This window comes from Chiloscyllium punctatum, chromosome 7 (assembly GCF_047496795.1).
Source record: "Chiloscyllium punctatum isolate Juve2018m chromosome 7, sChiPun1.3, whole genome shotgun sequence".
Classification (NCBI taxonomy): domain Eukaryota; kingdom Metazoa; phylum Chordata; class Chondrichthyes; order Orectolobiformes; family Hemiscylliidae; genus Chiloscyllium; species Chiloscyllium punctatum.
In genome coordinates, this window is record NC_092745.1 from 78,845,644 (window position 1) to 78,867,858 (window position 22,215).

Below are 22,215 nucleotides of genomic sequence, written 5' to 3' on the forward strand. Positions count from 1 at the left end.
AGGAGGTCTTCATATCACCTGACTCCCTAATGAGAGATTAAGCATATATTTGCTGAACATCTAATGGACCAACTATTAACTATTGCCCTGCTGCAGATGGACGTGGTCTCCAATGTAAGTGCCCTTCAGCACTCTTATGATTCTGCATAGATACAGAATGTAGGAATGACATAACATTTTGGAAACCCCTAACAACATTGGTAGCCACCAGCAAGTTAGTATTCATCTGAGTTCCCAACACATTACGCAAACAGCCATCAAAACTATCTGAGCTGTCAACAAAGGCTTTATCATGTTGGTATCATTGTCATATTTGATGTGACCTTTTCCTTCATACAAGACAGAATGATGTCCCTGGTCTGTTCAAAGCCCTCACACAATTTGAAGCTAGACGCCTCCATATGCTGAACTATGATATATAAGCTCAAAGGCAAGGTTCCATTAACTCCCCAATTATGCCATTGGGACTGAACTACTATTTTTACCTGAGGTCTGAGTTGGGGAGAAATAGTAGCTTCCCTGTGCAACTAAAACTGCCAGATCTGCATAATGGCTCAGAAAAGGCACAGTAAAATAAGTTTTAAGATTTATTTTAAGTTTGCATGTGGGCTCGAAGGTGCAGAAGTGTTCCTTGGTCATCCCAAGGGAAAGCCTGAGGTATCCTTTTACTGGGCTTTTCTCCAATCTAGCAACTCCAGTGGCAACCAAGCAACACCACTCTTTGACTTGCGGTAGAAAATTAGAATTGGCAAATAATGTGTCCTACCTGATTTTATCTGAATAAAAAGGAGAGCTTTAGTACAATATATATGTCTTCTCACTTGCTGATACTGTGTAATTGGTGCTGTTGCAAATTCAGCATATAAATAGATTAGATAGGTGTTAAAAAAAAGTGATAGTGCATGCTGTGAGATGGTTTAGACTCAGCATGCAGCATGCAGTATCTCTGTCTGTTTCAATCACACTCCTTTGCTTTTAAAATGTAATTATAACATTTTAACTTAGAAACATTAACAAAATATAGTTGTACTTTGCTAACCTTTCAGCTTTTTTACCTTGCATTTTTTATTTCAGCATTAGTAAGGCTTATGCAGCCACATTACAATCTGCTATTATCTGTCTGCATCAGGTTTAATATTACAGAATTGTTATAAGGATGCTTGCAAGCTTATTGGATTCTATTACTACACAGAATGCAGGATATTTTCTGTGATAATTTTTAAAAATACGTTTATTCTGTATTCACTCTATCCATGTGTTAGCCTAGATGGCGAATGCAAACAGGGTATTAAACAGATCTCTGTCATATGCATTCCACATCCCCTTTCTTTAGAGAAGTGACTTGGAGCAAGAAATTGCTTCTCTGGTTGATTTTTTTTTTCACTTAATTTATCCCCATCATCTGAAACTAGTTACGAATACACTGTGGCTCAGGGTGATGGTCAAATAAACAATTCGGGAGTTAAACCTTAGGCCTCTCTGATTCAAAGTGCTGAATTCCACATCAATGCTTTTACAATATTGGGGAAATTCACAACTATTAATGTTTATTGTTGAATTACACAAGTATCTCGCACCAATCATTAATGTGTTGATATTCTATCTTCAGACTCCATCACAACAGAGCAATGTGCATGACAGTGAACTGGAGGATATATCTCCCACCAGTCAATGGGGCACATATGCACTGGGAAGGAGGGATGTACCACCAGAGAGCATTGTTAAAAAGGTTAGACTATATTGGATTTAATTTTTTGCTGCCTAATGCCACACATTTATGTTTTCTGATGTCATACTTGTTTCATTAAGTTCCTTTGCATTCTCAGCAATGTATTATGTTTCACTTTCCCATTATGGTTTAGACTTTCCAAATGGCGAATTTAAGCTTTTGATATACATGTTATCAGTGTATTTTTAAAAACAAATTGTTGCTCTGATCTGCTTTGAATTGATCTTGTGAACACCTTGTATGTGAAGCAATTTTTAACTTCTTGTGAGAGGGGGCAGTAATCTTCCCTGGACATCTGGCAGATTTTTATGGCCAGGCTTTAGTTGAATGCTGCTGAGCAACTGCTTGGCCATTTCTGGTGGAAAGCAAGAGCAGGCCAGCAGACAGAGAGCCAGTAGTCCAGATCCATTACTTGGTATTAATCTTCTGCCTGTTCCCCATATCCCTGCAAACCATTTCTATCTAAATAGTTATCCTGAATGTCACAAGTGAACCTATCTACACTACTTCTCACCACCTCAGCTAGCAGATAGACCCTGGTTAAATACAGAGGAACCTCGATTATCCGGCATTCGATTAACCGAATTTCGGATTATCCAAACAAGATCGCAAGGTCCTGATGTTTGGCTAACTATGTTATCTGGCATTCAATTAATCAAACAAAATACTCCCTGCCCATGTCCTTTGGATAATCGAAGTTCCTCTGTATTTGGTCCTAATGATCCCTTAATTTTCCCTCAATGCTGGACTAAAGTGCCAGCATAAATTCGAACTCCCTCAAACACTATTCATGTACAGACAATTAAAATCAGGATTTATTGTCTTCAGGTTTGTGATAGGACTTGGATCTGTAATCTTCTGACTGAGGGAATATAAGAATATTAAAGAATATGAGCAGAGATAGAATACATGGCCCTTTGAGCCTGATTTGCCATTCAATATGATCCTGACTGATCTTCTGCCTCAGCCCAACTTCTCCTGCCAGTTCTGTATATTATTTGGTCCCTGAGGGAACAAAACCTATTTATCTAGGCTCTAATGATATTTAATAATGGAGCATTCACAATTGTCTGGTGTAGAGAATTCCAAATATTCACAACCCTTCAATTAGGATATTTTTCCTCACCTGAGTCTTAAGTAAGATTACGTCTTATTTAGATTAGATTATGTCTGTCCCCTAATGTTTCTGATTTCCCAGCCAGCAGAATCGGTCTCTCAATATCTTTTCCTGCGAGCTGGTTCAGAATCTTTATATGTTTCATTGTAATTGATCCTCTAATTCCAGGAACCAATCCAGTCTACCTTCTCTATGCTCTCTCCAATGCAGGTATGTCCTTGCTTAAATGTGGTGATCAAAATTGTGCACAAAATACTCCAGGTGTCACTAAGGTTCTATACAATTATAGCAGGACTTCCTTCTTCTTGTCGGCCAGTCCATTGCAATAAAGGCTACATTCATAATTGCTTACTGTGTATGTATGTGTTCTTTGTATAAGTACACACAAATCCCTCTTAACCTTGACATTCAGAAGGTTTGTCCTTTTTTTATATAGGTTTTATAAGTTTTCTGAAGAAATCAGCCTGGACTCAAACTGTTTACTGTGTTTCTTTTTCCTCAGATGCTAGACCTGCTGAGTTTTTACAGCATGCTGTGTTTAATTCAGACTTCCAACATCCAAAGTATTTTGCCTTTAGCCTAATGTTAGCTATGAATCTGCAACTGAGGGCATTTTTAAGGGTGCCTTTGCAATTTGATTTATCCAATCTTTATAAAGATTAAAGTCCTCAGTTATTTCATTTCATTTTTTCCTTACAAGCTCCTATTATTTCTCACTTATGCTCTGTCCAATAGCAAAATTACTGTCATATACCGATAAACTATTTGCACTAGTGCTTTTGGAAACTTTGTTATTCTTAGTCTCCATACAGTTGAGTCTCCTTCTTGATCCTCTAAGCTAAGATTGTTTCCTCACTATTACCCTAATGTGATCTATTACTGTCAGGACTGTCCCTCCTCCCTTTCTATTTTTCATTTCTTATTGAAATGTTGTGCACAGTGATATATTTAGTTCTCAACCTTGGTCACCTTTTAAATATGTCTGTAATGGTAATTAGATCTAAGCCATTCATCTCTAGCTATCTAACTGGATCTTTTTTTTTGCACATACTGCACATATTCAGATAACGTGCTTCTAATTATTTTAGCTGCAGATCTTAATTGCTGATGCATTATCACTATTCAGCTCTCTGTTCTTTGCTGTCTAACTTTGCTTGTATTCACCAAATTGCTATATTATTCTAATGTCTAGTTTTTAGTTTTTAGATTTTTAAATTTCCCTTCACCTGAATCCTCCACCCAACTTTTAGTTTAAAGTCCAATCCACAGCCTAAAGTGTGTCAATTGCTAAAAGAAATGTTGCTCCTATGTGGTATCTTGAAACATTTCTAGGAGACATGAGGCAGTGCTATATATACTAAATTGCTCTTTTGCTAGAATATTTTAAAAAGCAGTTCACCAAGAGTGTACTAAAAATATCAAATAACTATCTGTAGGTGTAGGCACATTTTGTTGGAAAAAACCTGAAGCATTGCAGAAAAATACACACATCTACCATTAAGTATTGTTTCCTTTTGTGACAAGTTCATTCTCATGAATAAGTAACCAAAAATTCTTATGGACCAGACCAAACCCCTCAAGATATATTAAGAGGGTAGCCTAGACCCTAATTTTTTTCTTATTTTAAAGTTAAGCGCCAGACGTGACATTCTGGATGTAATTCAATTCATCAAACTACAGATTTGAAGCAAAACATACACTATAGTAAAATACAACATAAGAAAGAAGAAATTGAAATAACTTAACTCGATTGGAAAACTTAATAGAATAATAGATTAATACTAAACAGTAATTGTTCCAATATAGTAATATCACATAAAGACACCCTTGAAAAGGCAAATTCAGAAAAACTGATTGTCTGATATGCAACTCCATCAGCAGAAAGATAACCCTCAGCTTTTAGCTGTAACTGAGAGAGGAAAAATTACCTTCCACTTCTTAATTACCCCAGCAACAACTGCTACTGAAAAACTCAACATCCTCATTCTGTGGCAGCTTGGCCACACCCATTCAGGCTGCTTCTATTATTCCAACTTTTAAAAAAAGCCCTAAGAACTTTCAAACTGTTTACTAGTGGCTCTGCATAGACAAGCTCAGCACCTCTGACTTAAAACCTCTCTTCAAAATATATGATTCTCAGAATCCACATGTATTTGCTTTTTCTGTTTCTGCCTTAGTTATCTCTATATTTCAGTCTACTATTTTGTTGTTCCCAGTCTCTGGGGACAACAAAATATTAGACTGAAATATAGAGACTGTATAGATGTTCATTCTGTCCATAGTTTTCTCTTTCTCCAAGGCCTGACTATCCTTTCCTTGCTGTCTTCTATTCATTATAGTTCTGTCTCTAGCCCTGCTTTTTATCCAGCCTTGCTAGTTGTTGAATCATAAAATATCTTAACCTTTTATTAGAGAATGAGAGAAAGCTGGCTAGAAATATAAAAATAGATAAGCATGGTCTCCCTAGGTCTTTAAAAAAGAATGAAGTTAACAGACCAAGCACAAGTCCTATAGAAAGTGAGTCAAGAGAATTAATAATCGTAAATAAGAAATAATATATGCATTGAGCAGTTATTTTTGCATCATTACTCATTACAGAGGAGACAACAACATCCCAGAAATGACTACAAATCAGGAAGTGAAGGAAGGGCAGAATTTAAGAAAATTATAAATGGTATTGAAATTTGACAAGTCAATGGGTCCTGATGAACTTCATCCTTAGTTTTAAAAGAAGTAGCTAATGAGATAGTTGATGCATTCCTTTTGATTTTTCCAAATTTCATAGATTTGGAGAATGTTCCATTAGTTTGGAAAATAGTGAATACAACTCCTTTATATTAAAAGTGAGGCTGAAAGAAAACAGGAAATCACAGGTTAGTTAGCTAAATTTTTGATTCAGAAAAAATGTTAGAATCTATAATTAATGATGTTATAGCTGAACACCTGGATAAATGCAAGGTAATGAAGCAGGATCAACACAGTTATGTGAAAGGGAAGTCATGTTTAGCCAATTTATTGGAGTTCTTTAAGGAGGCAACATGTTTTTATTCACTCATTGGTCATAGACATTGCTGGCTGGTTTCGCCTGGCAGCAATCATTGCCTACCCCTCCTTGCCCTTGAGAAGGTGGTGAGCCGCCTTCATGAACTGCTGCAGTCTAAATGCCACAATGCCGTTAGGGATTTTGACCCAGCAACAGTGAAGGAATGACAATGTATTTCCAAGTCAGGATGGTGAGTAACTTAATAAAGAACATGCAGATGGTGGTGTTCCTATGGACCTGCTGTCCTTGTCCTCCTTGATGGAAATGCTAATGGATTTGGAAAGTCTGTCTAAGAAACTTTGCTAAATTTCCGCAGTGCATCATGTAGCTACTACACACTGCTGCAAATGAGCATCAATGGTGGAAGGAGTGAATGTTTGTGGATGTGGTGCCAATTAAGCGGCTGCTTTGTCCTGGATAGTATCAAGCATCTTGAATGCCATTGGAGCTGCACTTATCCAGGCGTACTCCATCATACTCCTGACTTATGATTTGTAGATGGTGGATAGGTTTTGGGAAGTCAGGAGGTGAGTTATTTGCTGGAGCATCCCTACCCTCTGTCTTGTTCTTATAACTACTGTCTGGATATGACAAGGTCCATGCAGTATCTGGTCAATGGTAACTGCCAGGACATTAATAATGCAGGATTCATCGATGGTAACATAATTGAATGTCAAGGAGTGATCGTTTGATTGTCTCTTATTGGACGTGATCATTACCTGGTATTTGTGTGGTGTAAGAATGTTTCTTGCCACTTGACAGCCCAAGCCTAGATATTGTCCAGATCTTGCTGCATTAAACATGGATTGCTTCAATTTCTGAGAAGTTGTGAATAGTGCTGGATATTGTGTAATCATTGGCAAACATCCCAACTTTTAATCTTATGCAGTCATTCTCACTTCACCTCTAGAATTCAGCTCTTTTATCCATGTTTGAACCAGGGCTTTAATAAGGTTAGGAGCTATGTGGTCCTGACAGAGCCAAACTGCCCAGTGAACAGGTTGTTGCTGAGCAGATGCTGCTGATGGCAGTGTTGGTGACATCTTCAATCAATATATTGATGGTCGAGAGTAGACTGATGGAGTGTTAATTAGCTGGGTTGGAATTATCCTGCTTTTTTTATACAAGACACACCCGTGGGCAATTTCCCACATTGTTGTGGAGATGCTAGTTTTGTAACTGTACTGGAATAGTTAGGTTAGGGGAGTGGCAAGTTCTGGAGCCCAAATCTTCCATAATACTGCTGAAATTTTGTCAAGGTCCACAGCCAGTGTCTCCAACTTTTCTTGATATGATGTAGAGTGAATCAAATTGGCTAAAGGCTATCATTAATGATATTTGGGACAACTGAAGGAGACCAAGATGGATCATCGACTGGTACCTCTGGCTTAAAGATTGCTGCAATACTTTAGCTTTATCTTTTGCACTGATGTGTTGGGCTTCTCTGTCATTGAGAATGCAAATATCTGTGGAGCCTCCACTTCGAGTGAGTTGTTTAATTGTCCTCTACCATCAATAATGATGGTAGACAGGACTGCAGAGCTTAGATGTGATCTGTTGGTTTGGGATTGCTTAGCTCTGTTTACCACTTGCAGCTGATAGTATTCAGTTGGCTTCATCAGATTGACACCTCATTTTTAGGTGTGCCTGGTGCCACACTTGCTATGCCCTCCTGCATTTTCCATTGAATCAGTGTTTAGCCCCTGGTTTAATGGGAATGGTAGAGTGTGCCATATACCATGCCATGAGATTGCATATTGTGTTGGAGTACAATTCTGCTGCTGTTGATGGTCCACAGGGCCTCAGGGGTGCCCAATTTTGAGTTGATCAATCCGATTGAAGTCTGTTCCATTTATCACGATGATAGTGACACACAACACGATGAAGGGTACTCTCAGTGTGTAGGTGGGACTTTGTCTCCACAAGGACTGTGTGGTGGTCACTCTTACCAACATTGTCATGGACAGATGCATTTGCAGCCAGAAGATTGGTAAGGATAAGGTCAAGGGTCTCTTGTTAGTTTCCTCCTCATTTGTGTCCTTTAGGACCTGACCAGCTTGATCTATAGTATAGGTGCCGTGCCACTCGGTGGTGGACATTGAAATCCCCCACCTATTGTCCTTGCCACCCTTTGGGCTTCCTCCAAGTGTTATTTAACATGGAGGAGTACTGATTCATCAAAAGAGTGAGGATGGAACATGTTAAGCAGCAGGAGATTTCCTTACCTATGTTTAACCTGATGCTATGAGACTTTGAGAACTGGGGTCAATGTTGAGGATCCCAGGGCAATTCCTCACTGACTATGCCACTGTGGTGGTACTGTGTCTATCCTGCTGTTCGGACTGGACAAATCCTGAGATAGTCATGGTGGTGCTTGGGACATAGTTGGTAAGGTATAATTCCACAAGTATGACCATATCAGGCTATTGCTTGAGTAGTCTTGATTAAGCAGCACTCCCAGTTTTGTCACTAGTCCCTGAATGCTAGTAAGGAGGACTTTGCAGTGTCAACAGGGCTGTTTTGCTGTTGTCTTTTCTGGTTCCTAGATCAATGCCAGCAGTTCTGTCCAGTTTCATTTCTTCGTTGAGATTGATGCAACTGAATGGCTTGCTTGTACATTTCAGAGAGCAGTTAAGAGTCAACCACATTGTCGTGGGTCTGGAGTCACATGAAGACCAAACCAGGTCCTTCTCTGAAGGACAGTGAACCAAGTGGATTTTTCTGACAATCAACAATGGTTTCATGGTTATCAGTAGATTCTTAATTCAATATATTTTTATTGAATTCAAATTTCATGATCTGGCAGGATTTGAATCCAGGTCCCAAGAACATTAGCTGAGTTCTTAGGTTAAAAGTCTGCTAAAAGTACCATTAGACCATCGCCTCCCATAAGTGTGCTGTGGGTGAAGGAAAGTTCATGAATGTACCCTGCTTAGATTTCCAGAAAGTATTTTATAAAATACAGCATCAAAAGCTATTGCAGAAAATAAAAATTCATGGTGTAGATGGAGGCATATTGGCATGGATTTGATACCTCTAGGAAAATAGAGAGTAGGGTTAAATGGGCCTTTTTCTGGTTGATAAAATGTAATAATTGATGTGTCGCAGGGACCAGTCTCAAAGCCACAACATTTTAGTTTATAGAAATGACTTGAATGAACACATTGATGGTATAGTTCCTAGATTTCCTGATGACACAAAGATAGGTAGGAAAGTAAATTATGAAGGAGACATAGGGAGGCAGGTAAAGGACATGGATAGATTAAGTGAGTATGCAAAGATCTGGCAAATGCATTTTAATGTGAGAAAATTTGATATTGTCCATTTTGGCAGTCACAATAAGAAAAAAAATGTATTGTCTAAATGGTGAAAGATTTCAGAACTGAAATTTGGAGGGATGTGTGGGTTCTCGTCCATGAAGTACAATAGATTCGTATGCACGGCAAGTAATTTGGAAATATAATCAAATGTTATCATTTTTTGGAAAGGGAATTAAATACAAAAGAAGGGAGGTTAGACTTCAGTTTTACAGGGCATTAGTATGACCACATCTGGGCTATTGTGTATTATTGATAGTATTGGTCTTCTCATTTAAAGAAAGATTTAAATGCATCTTTAAATTCAAAATAATACCTGGAATTGATGGGTTGACGTATGAGGAAACTTTGGAAGGACTAGACCTATATCAGTTGGAATTTTAAAAAGTAAGAGGCGACTTGGTCAAAACATGTAATATTCTAAGGGATCTTGACAGTATTGATGTGAAAAAGGATGTAACCTCATGTAGAACATGGGGTCACTGTTAAAAAATAACAAGTCACCAAATTAAGACAAAAATGAGAATTTTTTTCTCACTTTGTGTATTTGGAACTCCTCTTCAAAAAGCAGTTGGAAGCAGAATCTTTGACTATTTTTAAAGCAGAGGTAGATGCAGCCTTGATAAGCAAAGGGTTGGAAGTTATCAGGAGTAGGCAGTAATATGGAGTCATCATATCAGTCATTATCTTATTGAATGGAGGAGCAGGCTTGAGGGGCCAAAGGGCCTATTTTTGTTTGTAATATATCCATATGTATGTTACTCCTAACTCTCAGTGTTTTAAATAGTGCTGGGCCATTTTCTGTTGTTCATACCCCTGTCTGAACCACATTGTGTATTCTGGTGATCTACTTCTGCCCACACTTTATCAACTATTACTCAGACATGCAAATGATTTACTTTTCTGAACCATCCAAAATCCCACTGATCACAATTTTTCTTACTGCTAAATGCCTTTTTGTTCACTGCATATTTCAGCAGAGTGGTCCTAAATTGAATCAGGAAATAACATATTGATTGTGAGTTGAAGTTATTATTTCTTCTTGGAAGAACAATGATTTGTGTTTTAGGTCTGTTATTACAAATATCATTGGAATTACTTTAAGTTATATATTAAAAGATTTGACTGGGAAACTTGGAAAAAGCAGTCAGTGAAAAATCATTTGTACGTTTCCACTTTATTCCTCAAACTGATTCCATATTTCTCAAAATATATGAAGCATAATTGAAACTTTACTATTTTCAGTGTGGTGAAGCTTCAGATTTATCAAATTCTTTAAGCCTATCCCAGGAATGTTTCAGTCAGAGTTGATAATGGCTACGTTATGAAGTTAGCTCTGCTATGTCATCAACATTTGTATGTTTGTCTGTTTTGTGTCAGTGATGATGATATCAAAAAAAAGTTATTCCAAAGAATTAGAAGGTGTTGGGATTCAAGGTATTAGATGTACTTAACCCTTTAACTCTTTAATCTCAAGATGTGAAATGATTCACTCATAGGTGGCTGTGGTGATATGTTATTACATATTAGTAAGACTTGACAAATGCACAATATTTGTCAGTGCAAAACATAAAATTCCTACCATTTCTGTGGCTGGTAAATCTCCTCTTATACTTTACAAACCTATGGAGACTGATTTAACCCAATCATTACTGCACTATTATTTGAATTACACAATTAAGAAGGATGTAATTCTATCAAAGCCAAGTCAAACTCTCAAGGTCCCTGGCTTTCCATACTCCACCATCTATTAACTCATAAACATTTTCAATGTTAGTGCCAGGTGAAAACATGGAAAATGTGATGGTCTTTGTACATAGAAAGCTTATTCACAGAGCAGATTTTTTTCACAATGTCCTCTATCTGATGCCCTGGAATTCTCCTAAGGTTTTCAATTCTTTCAATTCTCACACAGTGAGCTATTTGTGGGCATGCTCTTCTAGATTCCCATTGGTGTTTACCTTTTTATCACTTGGTTTCAAAACTGTAATTGTTTATAGCATGTTATTTTTCAGCAAAAACACAATTAAATATAATATTCAGTATAAAATTCACTGTAACCGTGAAATTAAAGAAATGAGTCACAGTACTTAAGTTAATTTTTATTAATTAGCAAGAAAGCCTGATATTGGGATTTTACAAGATTCTACTGGCTAGCATTCTCACTGTTGTTCTTCAATCAAACAGTATTGTAATAAAGTCATGAAGTGCAAAAGAGTTTATCAATGAGGAAAAGCCAATGACCTCACCCAATTCACTGTTATCCATTGATTCATTTTTTCCATAGTTTCTTATTGAACCTATTCCTTTATAGTTCTTCCACTGCTATTAAATATGATATAATAAAAAGAAAATAAAAATTGATTGCATATGCACACTCTGATAGCCTGGATGTGGTCTGCACTCTTACCTTGCAGAAACGTATTGTTTTCCTACAATTTTGTATATTCCAAATAATATTATCTGTGCAAGTGCTGCAAGGCCTGGGATGGGGACACACTGACCAAAATTTCCACACATGGTGCTAATTAAACATTGACATGTTGATACACAAATTGACAGGTTGCATACATGACTTCTCTATGACAGGTTTGGGCCAAAAGGTTATTCAGCTCTTGAGTGTGAGCTAGATTCTTGCAAGAAAAATCCAAGTTCTAATGCCTCTGAAGAGAAATTTTACAGAATATATAGGGTGGGTTCTGAGCTTAGGGTGCTGCAGCATTTTTGTGCATCTTAAGAGATCAGCCTCTCCATTTGGAGATGCACTCAATATGCCATGTTTAAATCAGGAACTATTTCCAATCTGTAAATCCTGGCCATCATACCTGGCCATAGTTCGGTAGATTTTTGGCCATTTATTGCTCCAACACCGTCACTGAAAGCTTTACAGATTTCAAAATGAAATCATGCTGTTACTATTTTTGGGAGAAACTATCCCTTGCTGGAGCTGACAAAAATAAAATTTATGGATGCCACTATTTATGGATGTTTTAGACTGAAAACAATATAACAATCTATATACAATGCTTTCATCTTTGACCCCAGCAATGATGATTCATCCATCTTCAATCACAAAAAAACCCACTGATAACACTTCTAGCCTTAGGAAATCTTCCACTTCTATCATAAATTCTTGATTGTCTTTGCAGTCTCTGTCCTAGGAGTGCATCTGCTGCTTTCCCCAGAATGTCTCCAGCTATCTCAATTCCTGAGCATCACTACTTTTGTTGCTAAGTAACAGTAATTGACATACTCCATCCCTGTTTCTTCTCAGACATTTGTTCTTGCTTTACTTACCATTTCATCTGACAACTTGTTTTATTCCTCACCCTAATTGCTATCCAGCCTTACATGTTCTTTATTCCCTGTCTGATAGCTTTACTCCCTCCTCTCCCTCCTTTACACCAGCCTACACATGAGCAACACCGCAGCCAGTTTATTAGAATATAGTAAGTGTAGTCCTCTTATAGGTGGCATGGTGGCACAGTGGTTACCACTGCTGCCTCACAGTGCCAGAGACCTGGGTTCAATTCCCGCCTCAGGCGACTGACTGTGTGGAGTTTGCATGTTCTCCAAAAATAAAACAAAATTTTATTTTTGTCAGCTCCAGCAAGGGATAGTTTCTCCCAAAAATAGTAACAGCATGATTTCATGTTTGCATGTCTGTGTGGGTTTCCGCTGGGTGCTCCGGTTTCCTCCCACAGTCCAAAGATGTGCAGCTCAGGTGAATTTGCCATGCTAAATTGCCCGTAGTGTTAGATGAAGGGGTAAATGTAGTGGTATGGGTGGGTTGTGCTTCGGTGGGTCGGTGTGGACTTGTTGGGCCAAAGGGCCTGTTTCCACACTGTAATGTAATCTAATATATCATCTCTTACTCACCCAGTAAGTTCCCATATACAGTCATCATTGCTCCTTTAGTTTTGAAGTGGAGTAAAAGATTCTTAGAACTGTTCAGCGTGGAAACAGACCCTTTGGTCCATCCTGTCCATGCCGACCAGAAATCCTAAATTAATCTATTCCCATTTGACAGCATTTGGTCCCTATCCCTCCAAACCCTTCAATTCATGTATGCATCTAGGTGCCTTTGAAATGTAACTGTACCAACCTCCACCACTTTCCCTGGCAGCTCATTCCATACACGCACCACCCTCTGTGTATTCACCCCATCTAAGCCTCTCATGATTTTATAAACCTCTATGAGGTCCCCTTCAGCTGCTGATATTCTAGGGAAATAACCCCAGCCTATTTAGCCTCTGCCAAAAGCTGAAATCCCTCAAACCTTGGCAACATCCTTGTAAATCTTTATTGAATCCCTTCAAGCTTAACAACATCTTTATTATAGTAGGGAGACCAGAACTGAACGCAATATTTCAAAAGTAGCCTTACCGATGTCCTGTACAGCTGCAACATGACATCCCAATTCCTATACTCAATGACTGACTAATGAAGGCAAGCACACCAAGTGTCTTCTTTACTACCTTGTTGATTCCACTTTCAAGGAGCTATGCACCTGCATCCTTGGGTCTCTTACTTTAGCAACATTCCCAGGACCTACCATGAAGTGCATAAGTCCTGCCCTGATTTGCCTTTCCAAAATGCAACACCTCAGATTTATCTGTATTAAACTCCATCTACCATTCCTCTGCGCATTGCCCCATCTGAAAAATGTTCTGTTGTACTCAAAAATAATCTTCTTCATTGTCCACTACACTGCCAATTTTGGTGTCATCTGCAAATGTACTAACCATTTCTCTTATATTCACATCCAAAGCACTTATAAATGACGTAAAGCAGTGGACCAAGCACCAATCCTGTGGCACACTGCTGATCATAGGCTTCCATTCTGAAAATCAAACCTCCATCACCACCCTTTATCTCCTACCTTCTGGAAAATTTTGTATCCAAATGGCTAACCAGTCTACCGTATGGAACTTTGTTGAATACCTTGCTGAAACCCATATAGATAATTTCCACTGCTCTACCTTCATCAATCTTCTTTGTCACTTTTTCAAAAAACTCAACCAAGTTAGCGACATGATTTCCCACACACAAAGTCATGTTGACTATCCCTAATCAGTCCTTGCCTTTCCAAATACATCTACATCCTGTCCCTCTGAAAATTTATGAATAAACTTTTATCAACAGCTTACTACATTAATAATTATTTGAATAATACTAACATGCTAATTAAACATGTGGAAAATCCATTCTTCAGAATTCCAAGAAGTCAGCCCTTCAATCTCTCAAAATTGTTTTTGAGTATTTTCTATGTAGCTGTTTTTGAAAAATTTCAGACAATTGGATAACTAAACCATTGACATTTTACAACAAGGTATTTTAGGAACTTGTAAATATAGTTACACAATAGAAAGTTATTCAATTTTCAAGGGTTGATGTCATCATCACTTAGGTCTCCTGTGTCCTTTATGTTCTTTTATCTGTCTGTGTAAGTTGTAATGATTGTCCTTTACAGCTTCCTGAATCTTTGCCTAATGGGCTGAATTACCCACAGGCAGGTAGCCACCCTCACCAAGGGCAAAGTGCATTGGGGTCTTCACCACAAAGCCTGCAGCACCGACCCAGGGAACAGCAATATGAAGGAGCTGTATCAAAGGTGACACTTCAGCAGTATCAGAAGCCTTTGCAGATTGCCATTTCATCTTCGCAGAATATTGCTAGTCCTCGAGCAACTCAACCCAGCAGATGTCTGACAAGTATTAAACCACAAAAGAGCACAGAAAGCTACCAGGAACAGGTAAAATTGGAACCTTATAAAAATTTTTCTGTGAAGAGGTTTGTTAGTCATGCAATTAGTTAGTAAACTTTCTGATGGTTCAGGAAATAAAACCCATTGCACAGAATGATATTGAGAAGTACCTTTACAGAATAACAAGATCCTAATTCACTACTTATTCTGTAATAAGTTTTCTACGTTGACAGTCGGTAATATAAACAACATCATTATTACCACACACCAGGAGAAAAATGAATATATTTTCTGCTGTTAACTCATAGTTACCCGAGCTGTAAAAGTGAATGCACATCAGATAAGGTCAATGCTAAGCTTGGCTGCAAAAGTGATCAATCTCTGAGGTCACAAAGGAGGTATGGAAGCACATTATTGGAGTAATAAGAGTACCTTTGAAACCACACTTACAGCATGAATGTTAAGCTTATTGGTCCACCTTGAGACCATAAGACTGTAAGACGTAGGAATAGAAGTTGGCCATTTACCCTGTTGAGTCTTCTCTGCCATTCAACAAGATCATAGCTGAGCTGATAATCTTCAACTCTAATTTTCTGCCTTTTCAGTATAACCCATCAGTAGCTGTCGAGGTAAGCATGCAGTTGCAGCAGGTAGTGAAGAAGACAAATGGTATGATGACCTTTATAGCAAGAATATTTGTTACAGGTGCAGTGATGTATCGCTGCACCTTTTAGCAATTAGCGTACAAGGTCACCCAGATCTCATTGCCCCTTATCCTTTCCCAATCTATCGTCATCCAGGTAATAATCTTGTTTGTGTCTTTTTGCTACCAAAGTGTATCTCCTCACATTTATCCACACTATACTTCATCTGCATGCATTTGTCCACCCACTCAACTTGTCCAATCACACTAAACCATTTCTGCACCCTCCCCACAGTTCAGCCATCCATCCAGCCAGCAACAGATAACTACTGCTGATGATCTAAGACACTAAATTAATAATTGTTTTGTCAACTCATTGCCTGATGTTTCAAGGACACCCAAAGACTCTGAACTGTAAATTCTCTTCTGTTCCTTTTGTATTGGACATTGTTGCCTTTTTTAACTTTAGTGCATATGTGTGAGGGATAGGGCTTGGAAGGAGCTAACATGGTTTCACAGGCTGTGTGCTTGATGTCATGTCTTTTTCCATGAAACCCCTGGAAAAAAAATAATAAATTTGCTGTCACTTTCACTCAAAATTTTGTAATTGGTTCTTCATTGCTACAATAGAAATTAGTTAAGTGCATTTTAGTTAGAGAAAGGTATGGCTTCATGCTAAAAAAGAAAATAAATCTTCATTGTGGCCATCTATAAATTTTGTGTCTTATGATGTTATATTCCACAAATACCTGATGAAGGAGCAGCGCTCCAAAAGTTAGTGCTTCCCAATAAACTTGTTGGACTATAACCTGGTGTTTTGTGATTTTTAAACTGTGTTTAACTAACTTTGTTAAGATTTTCGATGATTTAACATAGGGGCTTGATAAGGGTAATGCAGTTGTTGCACCAGTTATGGTTTTCCAAAAGGTATTTGATAAAGTGCTGTATAAACGATTTGTCAGGAAAAGTGAGCCCATTGAATGAAAAGGACCATAGCAGTGTGAATGCAAAGTTAACTGAGTAACAGCAAAGGGGGGATGCATCGATGTTCTTCAGACAGGGGCAGTAATGGAGTTCCCAGAATTGGCGCCAGAACTATTTACTTTTCTTGATATGTTAATGTGTACAAGGGACACATGGGACAATTTTAAAATTCAGATGTAACACAAAATGTGTAAGCACTAAGAGTTTGAGGAGGATTGTGACAGTCTTCAAAACAACATAGACAAAATAGTGGAATGAGTGGGTACATGGCTTATGAAATTTAACACAGAGAATTGTAAAGTGATTTATTTTAGTAAGAAGAACGAGGAAAGACAAAATAAAGAATACAATCCTAAAAGGTATCCAAGAACAGATAGACCTGAGGGTATGTATGTACAAGTTGTTGAAGTTGGTAAGGTAAATTGAAAAAAGTCATCAATTAGATATTGGACTATTAGGTTTTATAATTAGAGATATAAAACACAAAAGCAAGCAAATTATAATGAACATTTACAAAACGCTAATTCACCCACACCCAGGGTATTGTTTCCAGTTCTGGATACTGTACTTTTGGAAGGATGTGAAAGGGTGTAGAAAGGTTTCATAACAGTAGTTCCAGGAATGAGGAGTTCATGTTATTTGAATGGACTGGAGAAACTGGATTTGTTTTCCTCAGAAAGGTTGTGAGGTGATTTGATGCATAGGTTCAAAATCATGAACAGCAGATAGAGAGTGTTATGAAGTTGAAAACGTCTACTGTCCCTTTAAGAGTGAGTGAAAGCTGTTTTGCACTGAGAGCTTACAGGTCCTGTCATATGACTGACTAGCAGTCTCAGAGTGTACTGGGGAATTGAAAATATGTAACATTTAGCTGTGAAGCAAATACCTGAGTTTTGGTTGCTGTTTTGACAACCATTCAATTTTAGCCAATCACTTTAAATTATGCCCCAGGATACCAAAACCAATCGATTTTGAATTTATTGTTTTGCCAATATTGAGCCAATGAGATGATCTGATGCTGGCGGAATAAAGAAGCAGGAATTTTGACAGTTAGATAGAGAGACCAACTGCCATTGCCAGAGTAACTGCCAGCAATACATTCTTTATGAAAAGTACCTTTTTCATATGAAACATCTTTGCAGCAAAAGACCAAAGACAACCCAGGGAGATTTACAGGAAGAGGAAGTCAGACACCGACGACGACAGCTACTGTACAGTTTTAAAATTAAGTTCATGTAATGTTAATATGGGTTTTTGTAAGAACAGTATATTGTTGGAGAGTGGGAGGTAGATAACAAACATTTCAAAGAAAGGAGGCTTAGAGTTGTAAATACTTGTTGCTTATTGTTCATTTTTAGAGTTCAAGAATAAATTGATATTTTTATCTTTAAATAGTGGAATTGGGGAGTTCTCTGTCACTCATCCTTTAACAGATTACGAGATGAGGTGCGCTTTTCTGGGTGTTTGGTTTAATTAGCAGAAGGGTTCACTGCCATGTCACAACAGTTTAGGTGCTCAAGTCCATGATTTGGAAAGGTTTAGACAAATCCAGTCTGATATTTGGACAGATTTGAAAAGATTAGGGATACAAAAAAATCCCAGCAGATTTAAACACTTACTGATTACTGTCCTAGATCTTTAAACAAAATATAGCTGAGACAATTTGTTTAGTTTTGCTTGCTTGTGGTTAGTTAAATTAAAAGTGAGAAAAATAGCTCTTAAGATTGCTAAAGAGATTCTGAGGCTTGAAGATAATTCTCAAATTTGCCAAGGAAGTTTGGAAAGATTGAAGAAGGACATGCTTTTAGAATTAGCAAATAGGTTAGAATTGGGTCTAACCAGGGACAAAAGGAAAGCTGAAATTGTAAGGGAGTTAGTCAAGCACTTAGGTGTGTCAGAGAAACAGACAAGTACAGTAGAGTTAGAGAAACTTAAATTACAATTGAGGAAAATGGAGTTAGAAGATAACGAGAGAGGAAAAGGGGAAACAAGAGAGAAGATTCTTAGCTGAGCAAAGAGAAAAGAAAGGGAGAGAGAAAGAGAGAGAGAAGAAAGAGGAAGGGAAAGAGAATCTGAACTTCAGAAGTTGCGATTTAGTCAGGAAAGTCAAGTTAACAGGTGGAGATGAAGAGCGAAGGTAGTGACATAGACTAATATGTTAAAACACTGCCACATTTTGATGAGAAACATGTTGAAGCCTTCTTTATTTCGTTTGAAAAATTGGCTAGGCAGATGGAGTGATCAGAGAACTTGTGGGTAATGCTAGTTCAGATTAAGCTGGTAGGCAGAGCTACTGATGTGTTTGCAGTGCTGTCAGATGAGGGGTCAAGAGATTATGAAGATGTCAAATAGGCTATTTTGAGTACTTATGAATTGGTACCAGAAGTATCCAGAAGTGTATACAGTGGTTCAGAAACATAAAGAAAGAACCAGATCAGACTTATGTTGAGTTCAAAATAATTAAACATAGTAATTTTTGAGAGATGGGTGCGGGCCTTAAAAATAGATAAGACTTATGAAGCTCGAAGAGAGATTATTCTGCTGGACGAGTTTAAAACCTCACTTCCTGAGATGATAAGAATTCATGTGGATGAACAGAAAGTTCAAGAAGTGAGAAGAGTGGCAGAGATGGCAGATGAATATGCATTGGTGCATAACGCAAAGTTCAGCTTCCGGCAAGAATTTCATCCTGTGAGGATAGAAATTGGGAGAAGAGGAGATCCTTCACCACAAAACAAAGAGTAGAGAACACTGGTAATTGTTTACCACAGGTTAAAAAAGAAGCCTGAGAGTGTGGAAAGGAGGTGAAAGGCTTCAGGTGGTTTCACTGTAATGGAGTGGGACACAGAAAGTTACAGAGCTGGTGGTTTAAGAAAGGCACTGGGAAAAGGTATTTTCATGCCAGAAAGTGGGGCATGTAAAGTCACAGTGCTGGTCATTAAAGAAAGGCAATGTGGGACAAGATATGGTAAAAGAAGCTACTTTTGTGGCATTAATATAAGTAGGGAAGAAAACCCCACGAAAAGTTGAGGAGTTGCAGGTTAGTGCACAGCCTAGGCAATGGCTGAGTATATAGTTAGTGCCTGATCTCTATAAAGACTTTGCCTCTGTGGGCAAAGTTTACTCAGAAAGAATAGGGGAGAAGGTAAAGAAGTTATAATTTTGAGAGGTACAGGATCTAATCAGTCTCTAATAGTAAGAGATGAATGTATTTGCACTCTTTCTGACCTGTTAACTGAGAGAGTGGTAATTTGTGGGCTAGATGGACAGACATTTACCACTCCCCTAATTAAGATCAGGTTGGAGTGCCAACTCAAGACTGGGGAAGTAACAGTGGGAGTGACTGATAGAGTGTCAGTGCCAGGAATGAAGTTTGTTCTTGGAAATGATTTAGCAGGATCCAAGGTGGAAGTGGCACGTTGTTGTGGAGAAGCCAAAGGAAGACCAGGGAACTGAGGAGGTAAAAGAAAAGTTCCCTGGAATAATTTCAGACTATTTAGGAACAAGAATCCCCCATCATAAGTCACGGCACGAAGTAAAAGCTAAAGAGAAAGATGAAGGAGTTGAGGTTCAGTTAGCGGACACCCTGTTTGACATAATGGTGCAGGAAAAACCTGAATAGGCAAAGGGTCATTTCCCTGAGGTGAGGGAGTGCAGAACAAGAGGGCATAGGTTTAGGGTGAGAGGAGAGGGTGGTGTGTGTATGGTATGGGCTGCCAGAGGAAGTGGTGGAGGCTAGTACAATTGCAATATTGAAAAGACATCTGGATGGGTATATGAATAGGAAGGGTTTGAAGGGATATGGGCCGGGTGCTGGCAGGTGGAACTAGATTAGGTTGGGATATCTGGTTGGCATGAACAGGTTGGACTGAAGGGTCTGTTTCCGTGCTGTGCAGTTCTATGACTCTAAGTGTTTTGTCCTGAAAGGCTAGTGGATTTACAGTAGAAACATGAGCTGATAAAATATATGTATGTTGATGCATACTCAGAAAAGGAGTCAGAGAATATTCCTGAGGGTTACTATCTGAAAGATAGAATCCTAGGACAAAAATGGAGACCACGGCAGATCAGTGCAGAGGAGAAATGGGCAGGCATGCATCAGATTGTGTTGCCGGTAGCATACAAACAGGAAATGTTATGGGTAGCACATGAACTACCACTAGGAGGTTAACCTAGGTGTAAGATTACTACATCATCCAAATAGACTGCATAATTTATTAGCCCAGCCACAATTCTGTTCATAAGTCTTTGGAATGTGGCTGATGCATTCTTCATTCCAAACGGCATCACTTTGAATTGATATAGCTCATTTGGGGTTACAAGCTCAGAAATTTATTTTGCTTTCTCTGATAAACGTACCTGTGAATAACCACGCAATAAGTCCAACTTTGCGATGTAACTGGCTTGACAAACTTTCTAAATACAGCCCTCCGATCTGGATATTGGGTATGAGTCCAATTTTGTTCACGGTATTGACCTTCTGATAGTCCACTCAGACTAAGATAGAAAAGCATTTCTATTGGCCTGAAATGCACAAGGATGTGATTAACTTTTGCCGTACATGTCGTACAGGCCAAATGGTTGGTAAGCCACCAGGAATAATAAAACCAGCACCTTTGTTGCTAATTCCTGCATTCAAAGAACCTTTCATGCAGGTTATAATTGATTGTGTAGGTCCCCTCCTGAAAACTAAAAGTGGGAACCAGTACTTGCTAACCATAATGGATGTGTCTATCAGATTTCCGGAGGCAATTCCATTATGGAATATTAAGGCAAAAAGGTGGTAGAGGAGTTAGTAGCTTTCTTCACATGGTATGGGCTACCCCAAGAGATTCAATCAGACCAAGGGTCTAATTTTACTGTTAGACTGTTTAAGGAAGTCATGGATAACTTTGGCATACTGCAGTTTAAATCATGTGTATATAATCCTGAATCCCTGGAAGCTTTAGAAAGGTGGCAACAGACCTTGAAGACCATGTAAAGAGCATACTGTCAGGAATACCCAAATGATTGGGATAAAAGTATCGCATTTGTATTGTTTGCCATTATAGATGCTCCAAACGAATCTACTCAGTTTACTACCAATGGGTTAACATTTGGACATGAAGTAAGAGGGCCTTTGAAACTAATTAAAGAAAAATTGACAGGACCGAAGTCAGAGATCTCACACTTGGATTACGTATCAGAGATGAGGGAGATATTAAATCAGGTAGGTCAGTTAGCTAAACAGCACTCAAAGAGGGTACAACACAGAATTAAGTAGGTGGTCGATAACAACTCTAAAATTTGGATGTTTTCCCATGGGGATGACGTATTAGTATTGTTACCAATGATAGGAGTCCCTTCAAAGTTGCAATCGATGCTAGTGATATAGGTATTGCTACAGGAAGATGATGGAATTGAACTGCCAGTTGGTTACTTTCAAAGAAACTCAACACCCAACAGAGAAATACTCTATGATCGAAAAATAATTATTGAGTTTGGTACTGGCCTTACAACATTTTAATGTGTATGTCATAATCAAGGTGTCAGAGACTGTTGTGTACACAGATCACATTCCCCTTCCCTTGGAACGATTTAAAGACAAGATTATGAGACTATTTTGTTAAGAGTCTTCTGTTACAGACTTTTAATTTACAAATTATATATGGTTCAGGTCGTAAGAATGTGATAGC

The 22,215-nt window shown here is 38.3% G+C and overlaps 1 protein-coding gene across 18 annotated transcripts in view; it reads left to right on the forward strand.

The window, feature by feature from the left end:
* Positions 1-22,215, forward strand: part of lrrc7 (leucine rich repeat containing 7) — a 617,417-nt gene that overhangs the window by 577,834 nt on the left and 17,368 nt on the right. For 14 of the 18 annotated variants that reach the window (XM_072574143.1, XM_072574142.1, XM_072574141.1 and 11 more), the window contains 2 exons: positions 1,610-1,729; positions 14,680-14,961. The exons of 1 other annotated variant lie outside the window; for it this stretch is intronic. In XM_072574143.1, coding sequence (XP_072430244.1) covers positions 1,610-1,729; positions 14,680-14,961 — 402 coding nt within the window. The remainder of the gene's footprint in view (positions 1-1,609; positions 1,730-14,679; positions 14,962-22,215) is intronic. 3 more of the 18 variants (XM_072574152.1, XM_072574153.1, XM_072574159.1) reach the window with 1 other exon arrangement.